General features: G+C 43.5%; 2 protein-coding genes across 10 annotated transcripts in view; both read left to right on the plus strand.

Moving 5' to 3' along the window:
• The window catches only part of LOC137234209 (pharyngeal muscle protein 2-like), a 27,806-nt gene extending 11,033 nt beyond the window's left edge, over positions 1 to 16,773 (plus strand). Inside the window, exons 2-3 of the mRNA XM_067757822.1 lie at positions 5,157 to 6,419; positions 6,473 to 16,773. Of these exons, the coding sequence (XP_067613923.1) occupies positions 5,870 to 6,419; positions 6,473 to 6,789 (867 nt within the window). The 5' untranslated portion in view covers positions 5,157 to 5,869 and the 3' untranslated portion in view covers positions 6,790 to 16,773. The remainder of the gene's footprint in view (positions 1 to 5,156; positions 6,420 to 6,472) is intronic.
• Positions 1 to 17,419, plus strand: part of bt (projectin protein bent) — a 3,328,983-nt gene that overhangs the window by 83,073 nt on the left and 3,228,491 nt on the right. The window lies entirely within an intron of this gene.

A 17,419-nucleotide genomic window follows, 5' to 3' on the forward strand; every position in this document is an offset into this window, starting at 1 on the left:
CTTTGATGCAGAGTTGGTGGTATTGTTGGAAGACTTTTTGAAGATGAACCTTCATCATCTTTTGAACATGAACCCTCATCAAATGTATGTTAACATAATCGTCGCAAGTCAAAGTTGTATTGATAATGAAACCAAGATTTGTTACTTTGGGTACTTGTTTGTACTTACTTTGTCGGCAATGTACACAGGTGGTATAATTTGGAAATCTTTTCACTTTTTATTTATAGGCAGCACATACGATTTATCACTATTTAGACATAAGTCATTTTTCATCGCACATTCAGAGATTGATGTTGGGTTCTTATACGGCTTCGAGCATATATCACCTGTGTCCTCATTATTCCCGGATAGCAGGCATGCTTAACCAACGAACCGATATCATTTCGTTACGATAATTAACGTTAGTAAACGAAACAAAGTCATTTCGTTTCGTTTATTAACGTTAAGAACGTCAAATCAACGAAATGATTTCGCTTCGTTTTCTGCCATATCAAAACGAAATCAAATCGTTTATGTTGATTATTAATTTCAAACTATGCTGGCAAAGCTGATTTATGGCGGAGTCATTAAAGGTAAAAGCATTAGCCAAGCTGATTGCAACTTTTCTCATGAATTTTGACAGTACGAACATTTGTCAGAGTATTTTTGACATTACCACCAACGAATTACACAAACAAATTACATGGAGTTTGTGTGTGTATGTCCGCTCGCTGTCACCACCTTACGGCTTCACTATGGCTATAGCATTGCCAGCACAATTCAAACATAAAGTATCACGTTTTTGTTAACGTTTTTAACGTTAACGAAAGCTTTTCGTTTCGGTTAAAAACGAGATACAATTTATCTTGATAATTTCTTTTTCGATAATATTTTGAAGTGTTTCAACGGAAACGGTGGACATTTTTTGATAAACGATTAGCTTGGGGTTAAGGTGCATCCATGCCGGATAGATATAGCTGGATATCATCAGCATATGCATGCATGTGTATATACTAGCTTACTTAGTTACTTAATTGGCGCTTAACCGTCTAAACGGTTATGGCCTTGAAATAAGGTGCGCCAGTCGCTTCTTCGCTCCGCCAACTGGCGCCAATTGGTCAAACCAAGGAAGTTTAAATCGTTTTCCACCTGGTCCTTCCAACGGAGTGGGGGTCGCCCTCTACCTCTGCTTCCATGGGCGGGTTCCGATAGAAACACTTTCTTGGCCGGAGCATCATCTTCCATTCGCATAACATGGCCTAGCCAGCGCAACCGCTGCGTTTTAATTTGCTGGACTATGTGGATGTCTGCATATAGCTCGTACAGCTCATCATTAAATTTTCTTCGGTACTCGCCATCGCCAACGCGTAGAGGTCCATAAATCTTTCGAAGAACTTTTCTCTGGAACACTCCCAAAGCCGCTTTATCTGCTGTTTTCATGGTACATGCTTCTTCCCCATATAGCAGGACGGGTACGATAAGTGATTTGTAGAGTATGACTTTCGTTCGCCGAGAGAGGACTTTACTTTTCAATTGCCTACCTAATCCAAAGTTGCTTTTATTGGCAAGATTGATTCTTGACTGGATTTCAGTGCTGATGTTGTAGCTAGTGTTGATGCTGGTTCCCAAATAAACGAAGTCTTTTACTATTTCGAAATTATGGCTGCCAACAGTAGCGTGGTTGCCAAGGCGCGTATGCGCTGACTCTTTGCTCGATGACAGCAGGTACTTCGTTTTGTCCTCATTCACCATAAAACCCATCTTTGCCGCTTCTTTTTCCAGTTTGGAGTAAGCAGAACTAAGAGCGCGGGTGTTTAGGCCGATGATATTAATGTCATCAGCATATGCCAGTAATTGCACGCTTTTATAGAATATCTTTCCAGTGCGGTTAAGTTCTGCAGCTGGTATAATTTTCTCCAGCATCAAATTAAAGAAATCGCGTGATAGGGGGTCTGAAACCTCGTTTAGTTTCGAACGGCTCGGAGAGCTCCTTCCTAATTCTGACTGAGCTAATGGTGTTGTTCAACGTCATTTTGCATAGCCGTAAAAGTTTTGCGGGGAAACCAAATTCACACATAGCGGCATATGGGCAGCTCCTTTTAGTGTTGTCGAAGGCGGCTTTAAAATCGACGAAGAGGTGATGTGTGTCGATTTCCATTTCACGGGTTTCTTCCAAGATTTGGCGCATTGTAAAAATCTGGTCGATGGTAGATTTACCAGGTATGAAGCCGCACTGATATGGTCCAATCAGCCGGTTCACGGTGGGCTTCAATCTTTCGCACAATATACTTGAAATAACCTTATATGCGATATTAAAAAGGCTGATTCCACGATAGTTGGTGCATTTTGCAGTATCCCCCTTCTTGTAGACTGGGCAAAGAACACTTAGATTCCAATCGTCGGGCATGCACTCGTCCGCCCATATTTTGCGAAGAAGCTGCTGCATGCGCCTTACCAACTCCTCGCCGCCTTACTTGAGTAGCTCCGCAGACAATCCATCAGTGCCCACGGCCTTGTTGTTTTTCAATCTGGTTATTGCTATTCTACCTGCGTCATAATCGGGCGGGGGGACATATATTCCATCATCCATCATCCAGTATATACTAGCAAATATAGGAAATATCGTTCAAACAAATACTGAATAGTAGCGGCACCAAAATAGATTCTTGCGGTAGCCCATTATATAACGGTTTTACACTAGAAGTTTCGAAGACGCGTTGCGGAACCCCATACACCAAAGTAATTGCTTGGCTTCATACAGAGCAAGGCATAATGTACAGATTCAGCGGCTTTCGAAAAGTTAAGTAAGCTCACAAAATATGTGACTTTTGTCGAATGATCCCGCAATGTTATCTAAAAATTTTAAGACAGCCGTGGAACAACTTTGCCTAGCTCTGAAGCCCTACTGATATGGGGACAAGAGAGTAAACTTGTTAATATTGTCATGAATTTGTTCAGACAACAATATCTCGAAGGCCTTTGAGAGAGCAGGCTATAAGATTCTTATAAGCCGAAAATCACGCGTACTTAGTTTTGTTGATGGGTCGAACCGTGCAAATTTCCAAAGATCAGGAAGGCATGAAATTGCGATGCTGTAATTCAGCATATAGGTGAGAGTTGGCAAAATGTATGGTGCGATTACTTTCACTAACTTAATGGGTATGTTGTCTTCTCCAATTGCATTCGATCTTATCTTGTTTATGCGTCTAGCCACGTCACATTCCGACACAGTTTCAATCTCAATGACTTGACAGGCAGGCACGACATAGTAAGAACAAGTTGAGGTACTAGAACAAAAACAAGGTGGGAAACACGGGAAACAAATGAATTATTTAGAAAGTCAGAACAGAGGGAACAATAAAAACAGTCACATGTATACGAAGAATTTTTAAATGCCGCCACAAAAGATTATTCGACAATGATGTGTCAAACATTCTATTTATACTTTTCTCGCTTTATTATGGCAACGGTCTCGAGCCGGACAAGCTTGTACCCACGTCAATTGATTTCTTTGCGGTTCTTTTTTAAATGGAGTATCTACTATTGCGCTTGATGATTATTGCTGAAACTGATCTGTTGAAACAAAGGCAAGATGGTCTACCACGATAGCCAGGATTTCGTTCAAGAATCTTAATTATTCATGTACTGACCTCAGACCCCACAAACCGAACAATGTCGTTTTATAAATTCTTTTCATTCAGCATTCGGTAATCTGGGAAAAAGGACGGACCAGAAACTATATTATTGTCATCAAACTAAATGTCAAATGAAACGAAAATTAGATCAGCGTCCGAGACAAACATTTGATCAAACTTTAGAACAATTGACATATCAGTTACAATGAAATAATCGAGAAGACTAGGACAACAATTTTGTCCGAACAGACATGTTTACCAAGACCAACATCGGAAATTTCATCTAACAAACGGCAACTACATGCGTCATTACATAAAAAGTTTACATCACAATCTCCACATATGTACATAAAATCAGTAAAATTAACAGCGACCGAATGCAATATTAGCTCGCCTTCTACCCCTTTTGCATGCTGGCGATGTCATAGGCGGTGTAAATTGGTCCCACATAACCTTCTCTGATAAAAATGTTCACTTCAGAACTAGTTTATTTTTTTTGGCACCTTTCGATAATTCCCAACTAGTTAAAAGGTCATTTGTATAGATCTAGTCATCTCGATAGTTCTGAACTAGTGTAAATACTTGCAGTTTAGGCCGAAATATAAAGAAAACAAGTAAGAAAGTCTAAGTTCTTGTGAAACCGAATTTTACATACCCAGATATGCGCTTGAAACGCTGTTGTGGTTTGCTTTGTATGGTAAAAAATGTTATAATATCATAATCTTCACTTAAAGCTTTTTCGAGATTTAGGTATCTGAAAGGATTTAACGCTAAATCTTGCAAGTTTTATCATACAAAACTAAATCTCGAATCGTAAAAGACTTATGTTAAATCTTCATTAAATCTTCAATCATATCAATATTTGAGGTATGGCTACCTATAATTAAACTATATGCAATTTTTTGATAGGAAAATATTTTAAGGGAGGAGCAGTTTTAAAACTCATGGATGATATATGCCAAACTCTAGTGCAAAAATAAAGTATCAAAATTAAATACTGATATAAGTTTTAGCTTTGTGAAAATGTATTTGTTTAATTAGAAAATGTTAATTATTTTTGTGCCCGAAAAACTTCACTGAAATTGAAACTGGGCATGTGGCTCCACTTTATACTTTTTTCAATTTGAAAAAATAAAATGTCAAATAAAACTACGGTGTAGATAGTGCAGGTTAAAATATAAATTTGATCGCAATAATACATATCGTTAGCTAATGTGAAAATGTCTTAAGTTAACTTCTACGAATTTTACAGGATACGAAAAAAATGAATAAATTTTGAAATAACTTTTTTTTCAAAATTGTGAATGAAGTACCTTAACTGCAATCCTTTTGAATTTAGAAGCTTTGAATAAGATAAATACAAATCATGTATGTATGCTAACTCAGCAGCTATTTTATGACTTAGCACAATTTCCGCACTCAAAACAAATTTTTCTAATCACTTAGCACTTTTTACTAAATATCTTTCCCCATAGTTTTCAAAATAATGAGAGCTCAATAATATTTTTAAAAATATAAAGGAACATTTTTATTGGCATATAGGAACACTTCGTTGCTGTAAATTCGTGAAATTACACATTTATATAAAAAGTTTTAAGATATTAGTCAACCAATAATGAATTCGAAGTCTTCCTTCAATGCAGCAATCTTAAAAACTCAAAAAATTTAATATACTATATTGTAACGAATATTAGCAGCACTAAGGGATACTATCATCACTATCCGATGCTAAGCAGTGACTTGTATGCACATCAATAATTCAATCATTATGTCTACACATATGTAAGTACACGCAGCGGAGAAGCAACGCACAAACACATGCAGATATCTTATCTGAGATGCTCCCAAAAGTATGCAATTATAATTGTGGAAATGTCGCTCACAAATACACGCGCACATGAGAGATATACACGTGCATCTGTAGTTATAATTATATAGCAGTAACTAAGTAAATTCTGGAAGGGCCTAGAAGTATGCAAACGAGAAATAACAGAGTATAAAAGACCGCAACAGTAGAGGCACGAGAATCAGTTTGATTTAAGACGCTATCTGGCGAGCAATAGTAGTGTTATTGTGAAGAACTTTAATAAAGGCCATTTTGCATTATTGAATAGTGGAGTTATTTATTCAAAAATTTTGTGATTCGAACTTAGCAGAAGGTTGCAAATAAATGGATTTGCACTAAATTCGTTACAATTGGTGGTCGGAATAAGAATTGTTGAATAAATTCCAGAGTTGCAGAGCACAACAAGGATATGGCGAAGTTAAGTGAATTTATGATCCAGCAACTGAAAAGGGAGTTGGAAGCCCGTGGATTAAATACAGCCGGCAATAAGGTGAAACTTCAAGCACGGCTACGAGACGCTATGGAGTCGGAAGGAGTTAATGTGGACGATGATGTCTTTCATCCTGATGGGGACGAGACAACAACAAAAATTGAAGAGAAAAACGAAACATCGCAGGCAGTTACGAGCACAGACTTGAATGTGATATTAGCTGCAATATCTGCACAAATGTCGACAGTAACATCCAAGATGGAAACTCAACTAGAAGAACAGAAAACATATATGGCATCCCAACTGGAAGGGCAAAAGACATATATGACATCTCAGTTGGCTGAGCAGTTGAAAGCACAGGAGACCCGCATATCCTCGCAGCTGGAGGCACAGGAGATAAGGGTAACATCAAAGCTGGAAGCACAGGATACAAAAATTGTGCAGCTCGAGGACAAAATTGATGCCGAGATAGAAGCTTTGAGAGGTCGTATACAGGAGTTGCAAATGAATCGCCCAGCAGTTTCAGCGAGTAATAAGAAAAGAAAAAAAACTCCATAGTTTGACGGTTCTGTTCCATTCCAGATCTTTCAATAAAAAGCGACAGAGAAGAGCCCGGAGAGATTATTGGCAACCATGCAATATCCGCAGCCACGGAAAATAGTAACCGCCGAATTCGTGCCACCACTACCACGTTCCAAGCAAAGAAGGAACTACCTCCTCGCCATGATCTACAAATTCTACAAGTGAGTGGAGTTAATCCCGGCGCGCCAAGCAAAAACGGCAAGCGTGCTCAAAGCGCTACAAGAAAAGGTCATATACTTACTTGGTTGTCCGAAAACCTTCCTCACCGACAATGGGAAGCAGTTCGGCGGAAAAGCGTTAGCACCGTTCCTGAGTGACCACCGCACATGGGATTAGGAAATTCCATAAATGGCACTTGCAATAAACATGGTCAGAAAAGAGGGTATAAAAGCATCTGCAGCAGGCATAAACTGCGGCGAAATAAAAAGACGTCAGAGCGGGTGCACACGGAGGGAGCAGTACCAGTGGCCAACCAATCGAGCAAAAACACAACGGGGACCAATTTTTTTCGCGCCACATTTTACCGAATACCTGATAGCCATGATGAAATCACAACCCGAGGAAGATGGAAACGAAGAAGAAGAATATTATGTATTATAATGAATTGTATGAAATATACTCTGTTAGTTTTAAGAACAATGAAATGTAATTATTCTTACGTTATACAAATGAATTAAAACATAAACTCTGTTAGATATAAGTGGAATGACTATATATTTTTGAGAAAAAACAGAAGAAAAAAAATTAATAAAGTGCTTCGCCCACATGCACACCGGCATAAGACTTAGGACATACCTGGAGATCCATCTTACCCCACCGCAGCTTTCCGTCAACCGAAGTGGGAGGGGGACTGTAACGTAGCGTTACAATAAACCACTTGTACTTATGCTTGTATAGCATAGTCAACAACCACTAATAGCAAACCAATGAAAAACACAATAATGGTGCGTTGATTTCTCAACCAGTTTCTATAACATAGCCAAAAACCACTTGTATAGCATAGTCAACAACCACTGATAGCAAATGAATGAAAAAGCACAATAATGGTGCGTTGACTTCTCAACCAGTTTGCGGCACCACCCATATAAACATCGAATTTGCATTTTTGCAATTCAGTCCTCGCAGGTGAGCCAGCGAGAGTGGTTGTCTTATTAAAGACAAAATAACCACTCCGGCTAGCCAGCTGAGTGGAAGGGGCGCTTTCATGGCGCGGGTCACCCTCCACCAGGGCTGGACGACGAGAGCAGTGTCTTCGGACTATTTTTCCCTCCGTCGCCCACCTTGGTGCCTGAGTGGCCCGCTGCCTCAATGACCACATACACCCTTCCCCCTCAGCTCGGGTTGCGTGGCAGGTGCGCCGTCATGGCGCGGGTCACCCTCCACCAGGGCTGGACGACGAGAGCGGTGTCTTCGGACTATTTTTCCCTCCGTCGCCCACCCTGGTGCTTGAGCAGCCCGCTGCCTCAATGACCACATGCCCCCTTCCCCCTCAGCTCGGGTTGCGTGGCAGGGGCGCCGTCATGGCGCGGGTCGCCCTCCACCAGGGCTGGACGACGAGAGCGGTGTCTTCGGACTACTTTTCCCTCCGTCCCCCACCCTGGTGTTGAGCGGCCCGCTGCCTCAATGACCCAAAGCACCCCTCCCCCCAGCTCTGGTTTAATAGGCTAGCCGGAGCGGTGGGACCACTCCCACTAGTTAGCTAGGGATAAGAAGGTGCGGCCGTGGCGTTAGTCAACCTTGCTGCAGCAGGACGACGAGAGTGGTGTCTTCGGGCTACTTTTCCCTTCGTCGCCCTGGTCTGGTAAGCAACGACCCGCTGCCAGAACGACCGCACAACCCCTCTCCATAGCTCTGGTTTCAGCCGTGAGCCGATGCGTGCACACAGGAGCTATCGCTGTGCCGTTAAGGTGCACTTCCCCTCCACGCACGGATCGACCTACGGTGTGTCGGCTGGTACAGCCCCGCCCACCTTACCCACCTTCTACTAGCGTGCAAGTAGGAGGGCGGGGGTGTCCAGCGGTGAAACCAGCACTAACCGAGTCCTCGCAGTCTCTTCCCCAGGTGACCGACCGGCCTACTATCGATTCTGCCGATCCCGCCGATACCGTCAACCAACCCCGCCCGGAACGAGCCGCCGCTGCCCCGGCAAACACCATCGCTAGCCTACTTCCCCTCTCTCCCCGGCCCTGGTACGCGCTCCGTAGCCCACCACCGGTGCCGTCGCATCGTCGCCCCTCTGGTGCCGCCGCTGCCTCCATCCCGCCGGTGCTACGCCAACCGTTGGCCGTCCGCCATACTACTGCCGTGCCCATCCCGCCTTGCTGGTGCCGCCGCCGTCCCACTAACCGTTGGCCATTCGCCATCCTACCGCCGTTAAGCCGCTACATCAATCACGCCGCGGCTACGCCGACCGTTGGCCGTCCCCCACACTACTGTCGTGCCAATCCCGCCTTGCTGGTGCCGCCGCTGCCCCACTAACCGTTGGCCGTTCGCCATCCTACCGCCTTTAAACCGCTGCATACGTCCCGCCGCTGCTACGACGACCGTTGGCCGTCTGCCATCCTACCGCCGTTAAGCCGCTGCATCCGTCCTGCCGCTGCTACGACGACCGTTGGTCGTTCGCCGTCCTACGGCCGTTAAGCTGCTGCATCCGTCACTCCGCTGCCACGACGACCGTTGGCCGTCTGCCATCCTACTGCCGTTAAGCCGCTGCAACCGTCCCGCCGCTGCTACACTAGCCACTGGCCGCTTGCCATCCTACCGCCGTTAACCCGCTGCTTCTATCCCGCCGCTGCTTCCGTACCGCCGTACGAGTTCGTCCGTTACCCGACGGTTCAACCGCCCTACCGAACCTCCTCTACTCCAACGACTGTTAGCCGCCGCTCCACCCCTTCGCCATCTTGCGACGGAAAGCTGCTGTCCGGCTAATATATCCAGCCGTGTATGCGTGTGTTCGTAACACATAAATATCGTGTATTTATTCAGTAGGGGTTTGTGGGACCTTTACTCGACCCTGGATTGACTGAGCGTTACTCCAGCCTTAGACAAAACCCACCTCACACACTTACTTTGGTTATGGGACGAATCACGTACGTTTGGATCATAGGATGGAGGATGGGATTTTGACGGATCACGGGAAGAGGCGGGCCCGGGCTTCATTTTGTTTGCCCCTGAGATATCCCTATTGAAGGCTTCAACTTCTACTTCCCCGTCTACCCCTGTACTCCAAATCCTTTTGCTAACTTCTAGCTCGCTCGCTCCTTTAAACCGAGCCCTATTCTCGTTCATGAGTTTTTCAGCTCGCTTGCACGCATGTTTTAACTCAGCTAGGGTCGATAATTTGGTGGCAAACGTTAAATTAGCTAAAAAGGGCTTAAGATTACCTTTTATTATATTGACGAGTTATGCTTCTGGAATCTTTTTCCCCAATCTGAACGTGAGATCATGGACTTCCGCGTAGAATTCATCGAAACTCTCTTGTGGGATATGCTTCCGTTCCATGATCTCGCGAATCACCTCATTATCAGAATCTGCAGACTTAAATTGAGTCAAAAGCTCAACCTTGAGGCGAAAGTAGTCAAAGTCTTTGTCGTCAGCATTATCTTCTAGGACCTTCCAGTACCATTTGAGAGCTAACCCGGTCACCAAACAGTGAAAGTCAGCTAGAAGCTGTTCATATGTCAAATTGTACTGCATCCTCATCTTCTCTACTCTAAAGACAAAGCTTTATACTGTCATCCCCTTGGGTGACCCATCAAACTTTAGGTGCCATTTGTTAAGATCGATTCTCTTCCTATCATAAATGTTCCTGGTCCTCTCGTCCCGCTATTCCCCCTCGTTAATCGTTTCCCTATTTTCGATATATGTCGAAGTTGACGCTGGTTGCGGTCGTGGCGCTGGTCCTTGCATGGACAATTCTACGTCAGCTAGACGGTTACTTAATCTTGACACATCGGCTCTCATTTTCCGGAATTCATCCATAGCTTCTAGAACGATGTGGTTTTGTTGAGATATCGTCTCCATAACGGCGTTGAGTTTGTCCATGTGAGCTGCCGGCGTTCCTTCTCTGTATTTCCGGTTGGCCGTCGTGATATAGCACCTCCAAAAGCACCCCTATCTGTAGAACATCCCCCGATTCGGACAACTCCAACAACGACAACTTGCGCAAAAAGCTAAGGGAATTATCTTCGTTGTCCACTATTATCGAATTTGAAACAACAACGTCTTTCCTCCTTTTTACACTATTTTCGAGGTTAGCGCAAATCCTGGCAGAACAGCGGTTCAAGAAGTCAGTCGGCAGAAAGTCTACTGGTATCTCTATACCCGTATCTATTTGGGTGAATATAGAACCGGCCACTTGGTTTTCAAGTGCCCTAGTAATGCTGCGTATGACTGGCCCTCTCTGTTGCAACTAAGATTTCCTAACCCTGGCCTCGGTATTTCTTCCCGATCTTGATGATTATCCATACACCACCTCGATGAGGCCCTGAATAAAACAACACAAAGAAACGGAAATCAACAAAAATATCGAAATCGAAGTTACCCCCTAAGATTTAAAAAAATATATATATATTAAGAAGATGGAAAGATAATCAATTGATTTCGCGAAGAAAAAAAATTCAAAAATAAACGTGTGGAGGCAAATCAAAAATTCAGTATGTAATATTTGTATTAATATAAAAGGGTATATTATATAAGTACGATCTATATGTACGTGTGCAACAAAATGGGTTAGAATTCCCAGGTGTAAAACAATTTTATGTGTGTAAATGGGTATCTATCAAATAAAACTTCTAACTTCAATAAAGTTCTATGAAAAAACTAAAAGATATGTATGCGTGTGTATACAGGTGATTAAAACAAAATTTCATAGATGTGAAATATTTATGTGTGTGGATATGCTTGTATATGTATGTTTTTGCAAAAAAAAAATTCAAAATACCATTAACCACTGAAAGAAATTCAAGACGTGGCTGGCTGTAAGAAACCCTAGCTATCTGTGCTTTAATTCGCTACAAATACCTACATTAAAAATGTGTTAGTGAAAAGAAAGTTCCACAAAAATATATAAAAAAGGCAAAAAAAATCATCAATCAAATTATACCTAACACTCTTAGATAACTGGATGTGCTTCACATTCGCACAAAGGCTGAAAAACTCCAAAAAAAAGGAAATGAAAATTCAATGTATTTACAAAATTTTAATTGAAAGGAAACAACACCAAATTTCAAAGTGGTATTTTTCTTTTTCCTCTTCGATATTGAACTAACCTAATTAAGTGACCTCAACGACTATATTGTTTTTCGGTTGAATGAATGTTTGAACAATAGGTTGAGAAAAAAAAGAAAGAAAGAAAAAAAAAAACAAGAAATTCTATAAAAATGGTGGAAAATTTAAAACTTCGATAAATATCTATATCTTAAAGTTTGTGGTTAGTTTGATTGGTGTTGACCTCGCGAAGGAAACATAAGTTAGATTGGTGTTGCTTTAGTCCGTCAGCATTCTGTCCAATATCATGTCAGCTAATCCCCCATTCAATCCCTAGTGCGGCACATCGCCGGTCAGAGTCCTTACTCCAGCCGTAGCTGCCTAACACCTATCTCAAGTAAAGAAAAAAACCCCAATTTACCCCAATTTATTAACAGCTATAAACTTCACATGTGGGCGGTGCTAGAAGACCACATGGCAGCTTGAGCTTTGCCACAGAAAACGTCTTATATTGCGCTAGCCTCGACTTCGAATACCACCTTACTATGACGTTGCGATCGAAGAAAGGGAACTTCGAAGTCGGACTAACACTACCCCGCGTCTAACTACCTACTTGTTACTCAGGCACAAATCACTTTCAGTCGCCTGAAGTAGTCCGACTTCGAAGTTCCCTTTCTTCGATCGCAACGTCATAGTAAGGTGGTAGTCGAAGTCGAGGCTAGTCGCCTGAAAGTGATGCTACCCTCGTTACCCTAACCTGTCCGAAAGAAGGAAAATAAATTAGTTAAAAAATTTAATTTGAAATGAGAAAAGTGAGAAATTAGTAGATGTTAAAAAAAGAATAAAAATAAAAATAGTAAGTTATGATGGGAAAAGGAAAAGTTTGGGCAATTAGTTGGAAAGTTGAAGGAAAAACTGAAAGAAAGATAGTATAATTAAATGTGAGAAAAATAAAAAGATGATCATGCTATTACGTTGGGCACCATTGTAATATAATGCAATGTAACTGCTTGGTCCGGGCGAGAAGGGTGGGGGTTGGCATGCTGGTAGCCCGGCTAAGGCTCGTCGGCATTGAGGCGCGGTTCTTGCCACCTTCCTCGACCCACAGTCACAAAAACAAAATTATAATTATCATGCCTATTGGTGGAAGCCAGGGTCTGTACTAAGTGTCCACATGGGCTGGCTTGAAATTTTCACCACATGAGACATTAAGTTCCGGTTTGTACAGAAAAACATGAGTATACACATTCGTAGTGCTCGCGTAAATTATTATAAAAAAATAAAGAAAAATGTTATAAATTCAGTTTTGCCAAGGAAAAAAAAGGAAATAAAAACGCAATAAAAAAGGTAATTAAACAAATGTACAAATTTGGTATTGCGTATTCTAGCAGATCCTCGTGGCCTGCAACATGAACTTCCTAAATTCCTAATTTACCTTCACGGAAAGATAATTACTAGTTTTCTTTTCTTTTTAAATACAAAAAAATTCAAGGAAAAAAATCAACGAAAATAAACAACAACAAAAACCCAAAAAGTGCAAGAAAATTAATACCAATAATTCAGCGTGGCTGCCTAGCAGATAAAATAAAAGAAATTCATGTACAAGGTGAGAAAGGAATTATGAACATATAAAAATGTCTATAAAATACTTAAAGTACAAAATTATAAAAAAAGTTTAAAGAAAGGTCGAACCCGGCGAACTTATGTCGGTCGCCCCGTGTTGAGTTGGTGATGTGGTTGAAAAGTGGTGCGCAGCGCACTCTCCCTATTAGCGGTCTACAGCCAGTCAGTCGCTCACTTGCTCACTTGCTCACTTACCTGGGTGTTGCCAGTCCAAACTAGCAATGTTAATTATAAGTTGTAATGCGATGATATGTAATGTGATAGAATGGGGTATGCTGTATGCTGTGATGTTATATCGTGCTGTAATGTGATGTAGTGATGTGATGTAACGTCGTCTGATGGTGTTGTGTCGTGCCGCCGTTTTGCGTTCTTATATGATGGGTTGTATAGATTGGTTGGTAAGTGTCGCAATAGGCGTGGATCCACCTCTGGCTGCTTGCGGCTTATACCTAGTAGTGTTTGTGCTTACCGTGTTGGTTGATGTACTGTTGTTAGTGTTTAGTGATATTGTTTTCTCTTGATGATGTGTAGCATTTATATGTATTGCTCGCAGTGTTAAAGGTGGTTGGTGTGTGGTATTGCCTGTTGTTCCTAATGTTGCGTGGTTTTGTGGTGTACTTCCTTGTGTGAAGTGGTGGTTGTTGAGCGATGTTACCAGGGTTTATCATTAATGTTGCGTGCCTTTGCGTGTATTTGTTATGAATGCAGGTGTTTTGTTTAACGTGATTGGTGTTTAATGTGATTGTATGCCGCTGGTGTTGGATTTCTATAGTATTTGTGGTTGCAGGTTTTGCGGTGTGGCTGGCGTAGATGTGTGGCTGGTGTCTGTTTTGCCAAGATGGAAGTGGGTTGATGTGGTGTTTGTGGTTGTATCTTTTGCGCTTTGGGTGTTTTAGTATCGGTTGCTGGTGTTTGTCGTATGCTGCTGGTGTTGAGTTGATGTGTTTCGCCTAGATGGCGGTAGAATCCCTCTCGGAGGCAGACGCGGTTTCTGGTGGGAAAGAAGAAGAGGAATATTACAGTCGGGCAAGGGTTGATAAGGGTATCTAAGGCGGTAATCATGTTAGGGTATTGGCTAGTGACAGGAAGTTTTATGTGACTTACCGGTGGTTATGATGATTCGGCTGGTGGTGAGGATTTTGCTGGTTGCCTTGGACAGGGTCTCGTGTGGTTTCGACACTTTAAACTTTAAGACACCGTTTCTTTTTGTACCCGGTAAACTCACTATAGAAATAAATTTTTTTTTTTTATAATCTTTTTTTTCACTTCCACTCGGGAGGTAAGGCGTCCGTTCGACTCTATGACTTTTAATTTTTGCAAATGAAAAACGGGATTTCCTTTCTTTTATAGATTATTTGATTCCTGTTGCAACTCCTGTTTTCCTATCTACATTTTTTTTTTTGCAGTACCTCTGCAGAATACTGTAACACCCATGCCGCCTAGCGTATCTAGGCCGATTATGATGTCATCAGTGGCCCCAGGCATAACGTGTAACACGGTGTTGTGTGACGATTCGCCGAGGCGTACTTCCTTCCGTATGGCATCGAAGATTTGGCTGCTAGTACCGTAGGCCATGGTTATTTGGAGGGCTGCGGCTACCCCTTCCCCGCCTCCTGAACTTACCATGCGTTCTGCTGCGATGCTTGATATGAAACTTCGTGAGGCCCCGGTGTCGATCACGGCTTCTGCTGGTTGTCCGCCAAGTTGGACTAGGGCGTAGAGACGGCCACGATCCTGGCGCATGGTTACTGGTGTTTCGGCGCTGGGTCTTGTAAATTCACCGCGCCTTGTCCTTGGTGTATCCCTTTCTCGTTTCCTGACGGTTCCTCGATGACAGCATTCTATTGTTCGTACATCCGGCTGACCGCACTCCCAACAGAATAACTTTCTCCTATTTCGGCATTTTTCAATGTAGTGCCCTTCTTGGTCACACCTTCTGCATGCGTTGTTCGGCGTTCTAGGTGGGGAGTGATGCTGTATGTTTGGAATCTCTTGTGGTGGCTGCAGATGAGGTGATTTTACGATCCTTGCTTTCTCGCTTACGACTTTTCCCGCCATCTCACGTCGTGGTGCTTCTGACGTCCGTAGGTAGCCTTCGTGGATGCCCTCTTAGTCTTCCGCGAGGGTGAGAAGTTCCGCTGAACTGGTGAAATCTCTTCGGCGGATATACAATAGGTAATCCAGATGGCTGTTTCGAAATATCCTTTCTAGGCGTTGCTCCTTACTGTAACCGGCGTGCCGCATCATGTTTTGTATCACCAGCACGTAATCCTTGTATTTCTCCAGTGCGTATTGTTTTCGCTGTCGTATGTCATCTTCTAGACGCTCGAAATATCTGGCCGGTAAGAAAAATCGGAGGAAATCCCGCTTGAAGGCCGCCCAGTTGGTCCAGTGTTCGTTATTGTTGCGATACCACTGGAGGGCGGTGTTGCAAAGTAACTCGGGCATAGTTTTCGGGAAGAGGTCTGCACTTACCGTGTATACTTCTGCCAATTCCTCCAGCCGCTCCATGAATGCTAGGGGATCTCGTCCTCCATCGTATTTCACTGACCACTACCGTACTTGATCGATGACGGGTTTGATTACGAGGGCCTATTATGATTACCTTGGGCTATCACATCGTTGGGGTTAACGATGTTCGCTACGGGTGGGTACTGGGGTGTTGGTTGTAGGTTCTGCGTGGGAAGTGTAAATTGGGTCGGTTCCGGTGTCTTTGTGGGACCTCTCGCTCCCGTTCCCCTTGGAGTCGGTGGGATCAGTCCCTTTGATCCACTCTCGTTCTCTGAGTTGGTTTCTGCGACCCTGTGCCCTCCAGAGATATGAATTTTGCGTATATATCGGAGTCAGTCGGTGCCTTGGAAATTGTTAGGACTATCCGTTTTCGGATCTCCCGCGTTGTGCCTGTGTGTTCAATGTCTAGCTCTTGGGCTATGGCCACCAGCTGCTCTTTGGCGACGTTATCTATCCACGTTGTATCGAGTGGCTCACTCATCTCGTGAAAAAAAAATTTTTCGCCGGGGATTTGTCCCCCTGAATAGTTAGTTATACGACTTTGAAGGTCCCTGCTCGGGCGCCAATTATAACGAAACTTTACCTGTGCCCCGGTGCTTCTTAATAAATTGCTGGGGTATACTCGCCGTGTCCAGGGTTCCTTACAATAAATGTATATTTGGGGCCCTTTTCCAAGTCGTACTTTATTGAACTTCATTCATTTACAGCTAGATTATATCTAAAACATAATTTAAACTCAATTTTCATTCAATGCTATTGGTATTCGGTGTCGGCGTGGCCTGGTGGGTAACGGTCCACCCAAGTCCCGTTGGTATGCCTGCTGGCGTGCTGGCTTATGTTGTTGCTACCTCTGTTTTAAATATTTTCCTATTTGTATAATGGTTTGTATTGGCTAACGGTCCACCAGGTCCCGTTAGCGCGTGGTTATTGGACGCCTACGCTGGCGTTCGCCGCATCGTTGGCTGTCGTGCTGAGTATGCAGTCACTGAGGACGCTCTTTGATTAACGCGTTGACGCTGGCGTCGCAGCTAGTTGTTCGCCGCTGAGGACGTTCGATGATAATGTATATGCGGTCACTACGGATGCTCGTTGATGACGCGTTGATGTTGGCACCGCGGTTGTTATTTCTGACGCGTTGGCGTTTGCTCCGCGGTTATTATTTCGCCGCTGAGGAAGCTCGATGATTATGTGTATGCGGCAACTGGGGACGCACGAAGTGAAAGAGTAAGCGGTCACTGAGGACCCTCGTTGGTGACGCGTTGGCGCTGGCGTCACGGTTAGTATTGCGCCGCTGAGGACGCTTGATAAATAAGTGTATGCGGCCACTGGGGACGCTCGAAGTGAAAGAGTAAGCGATCACTGAGGACGCTCGTTGGTGGCGCGTTGGCACTGGCGTCACGGTTAGTATTGCGCCGCTGAAGGCGCTCGATTATTATGTGTATGCGGCGACTGGGGACGCTCGAAATGAAAGAGTAAGCGGTCATTGAGGACGCTCGTTAGTGACGCCTTGACGCTGGCGTCACGGTTGGTATTTAGTCAGCTTACTGGGGTGCTCGTTGACGGCGCGGTGACGCTGGCGTCGCAGTTCTGTAGCGCATTACGGGT

The sequence above is a fragment of the Eurosta solidaginis genome, chromosome X (assembly GCF_040869045.1).
Source record: "Eurosta solidaginis isolate ZX-2024a chromosome X, ASM4086904v1, whole genome shotgun sequence".
Classification (NCBI taxonomy): Eukaryota; Metazoa; Arthropoda; class Insecta; order Diptera; family Tephritidae; genus Eurosta; species Eurosta solidaginis.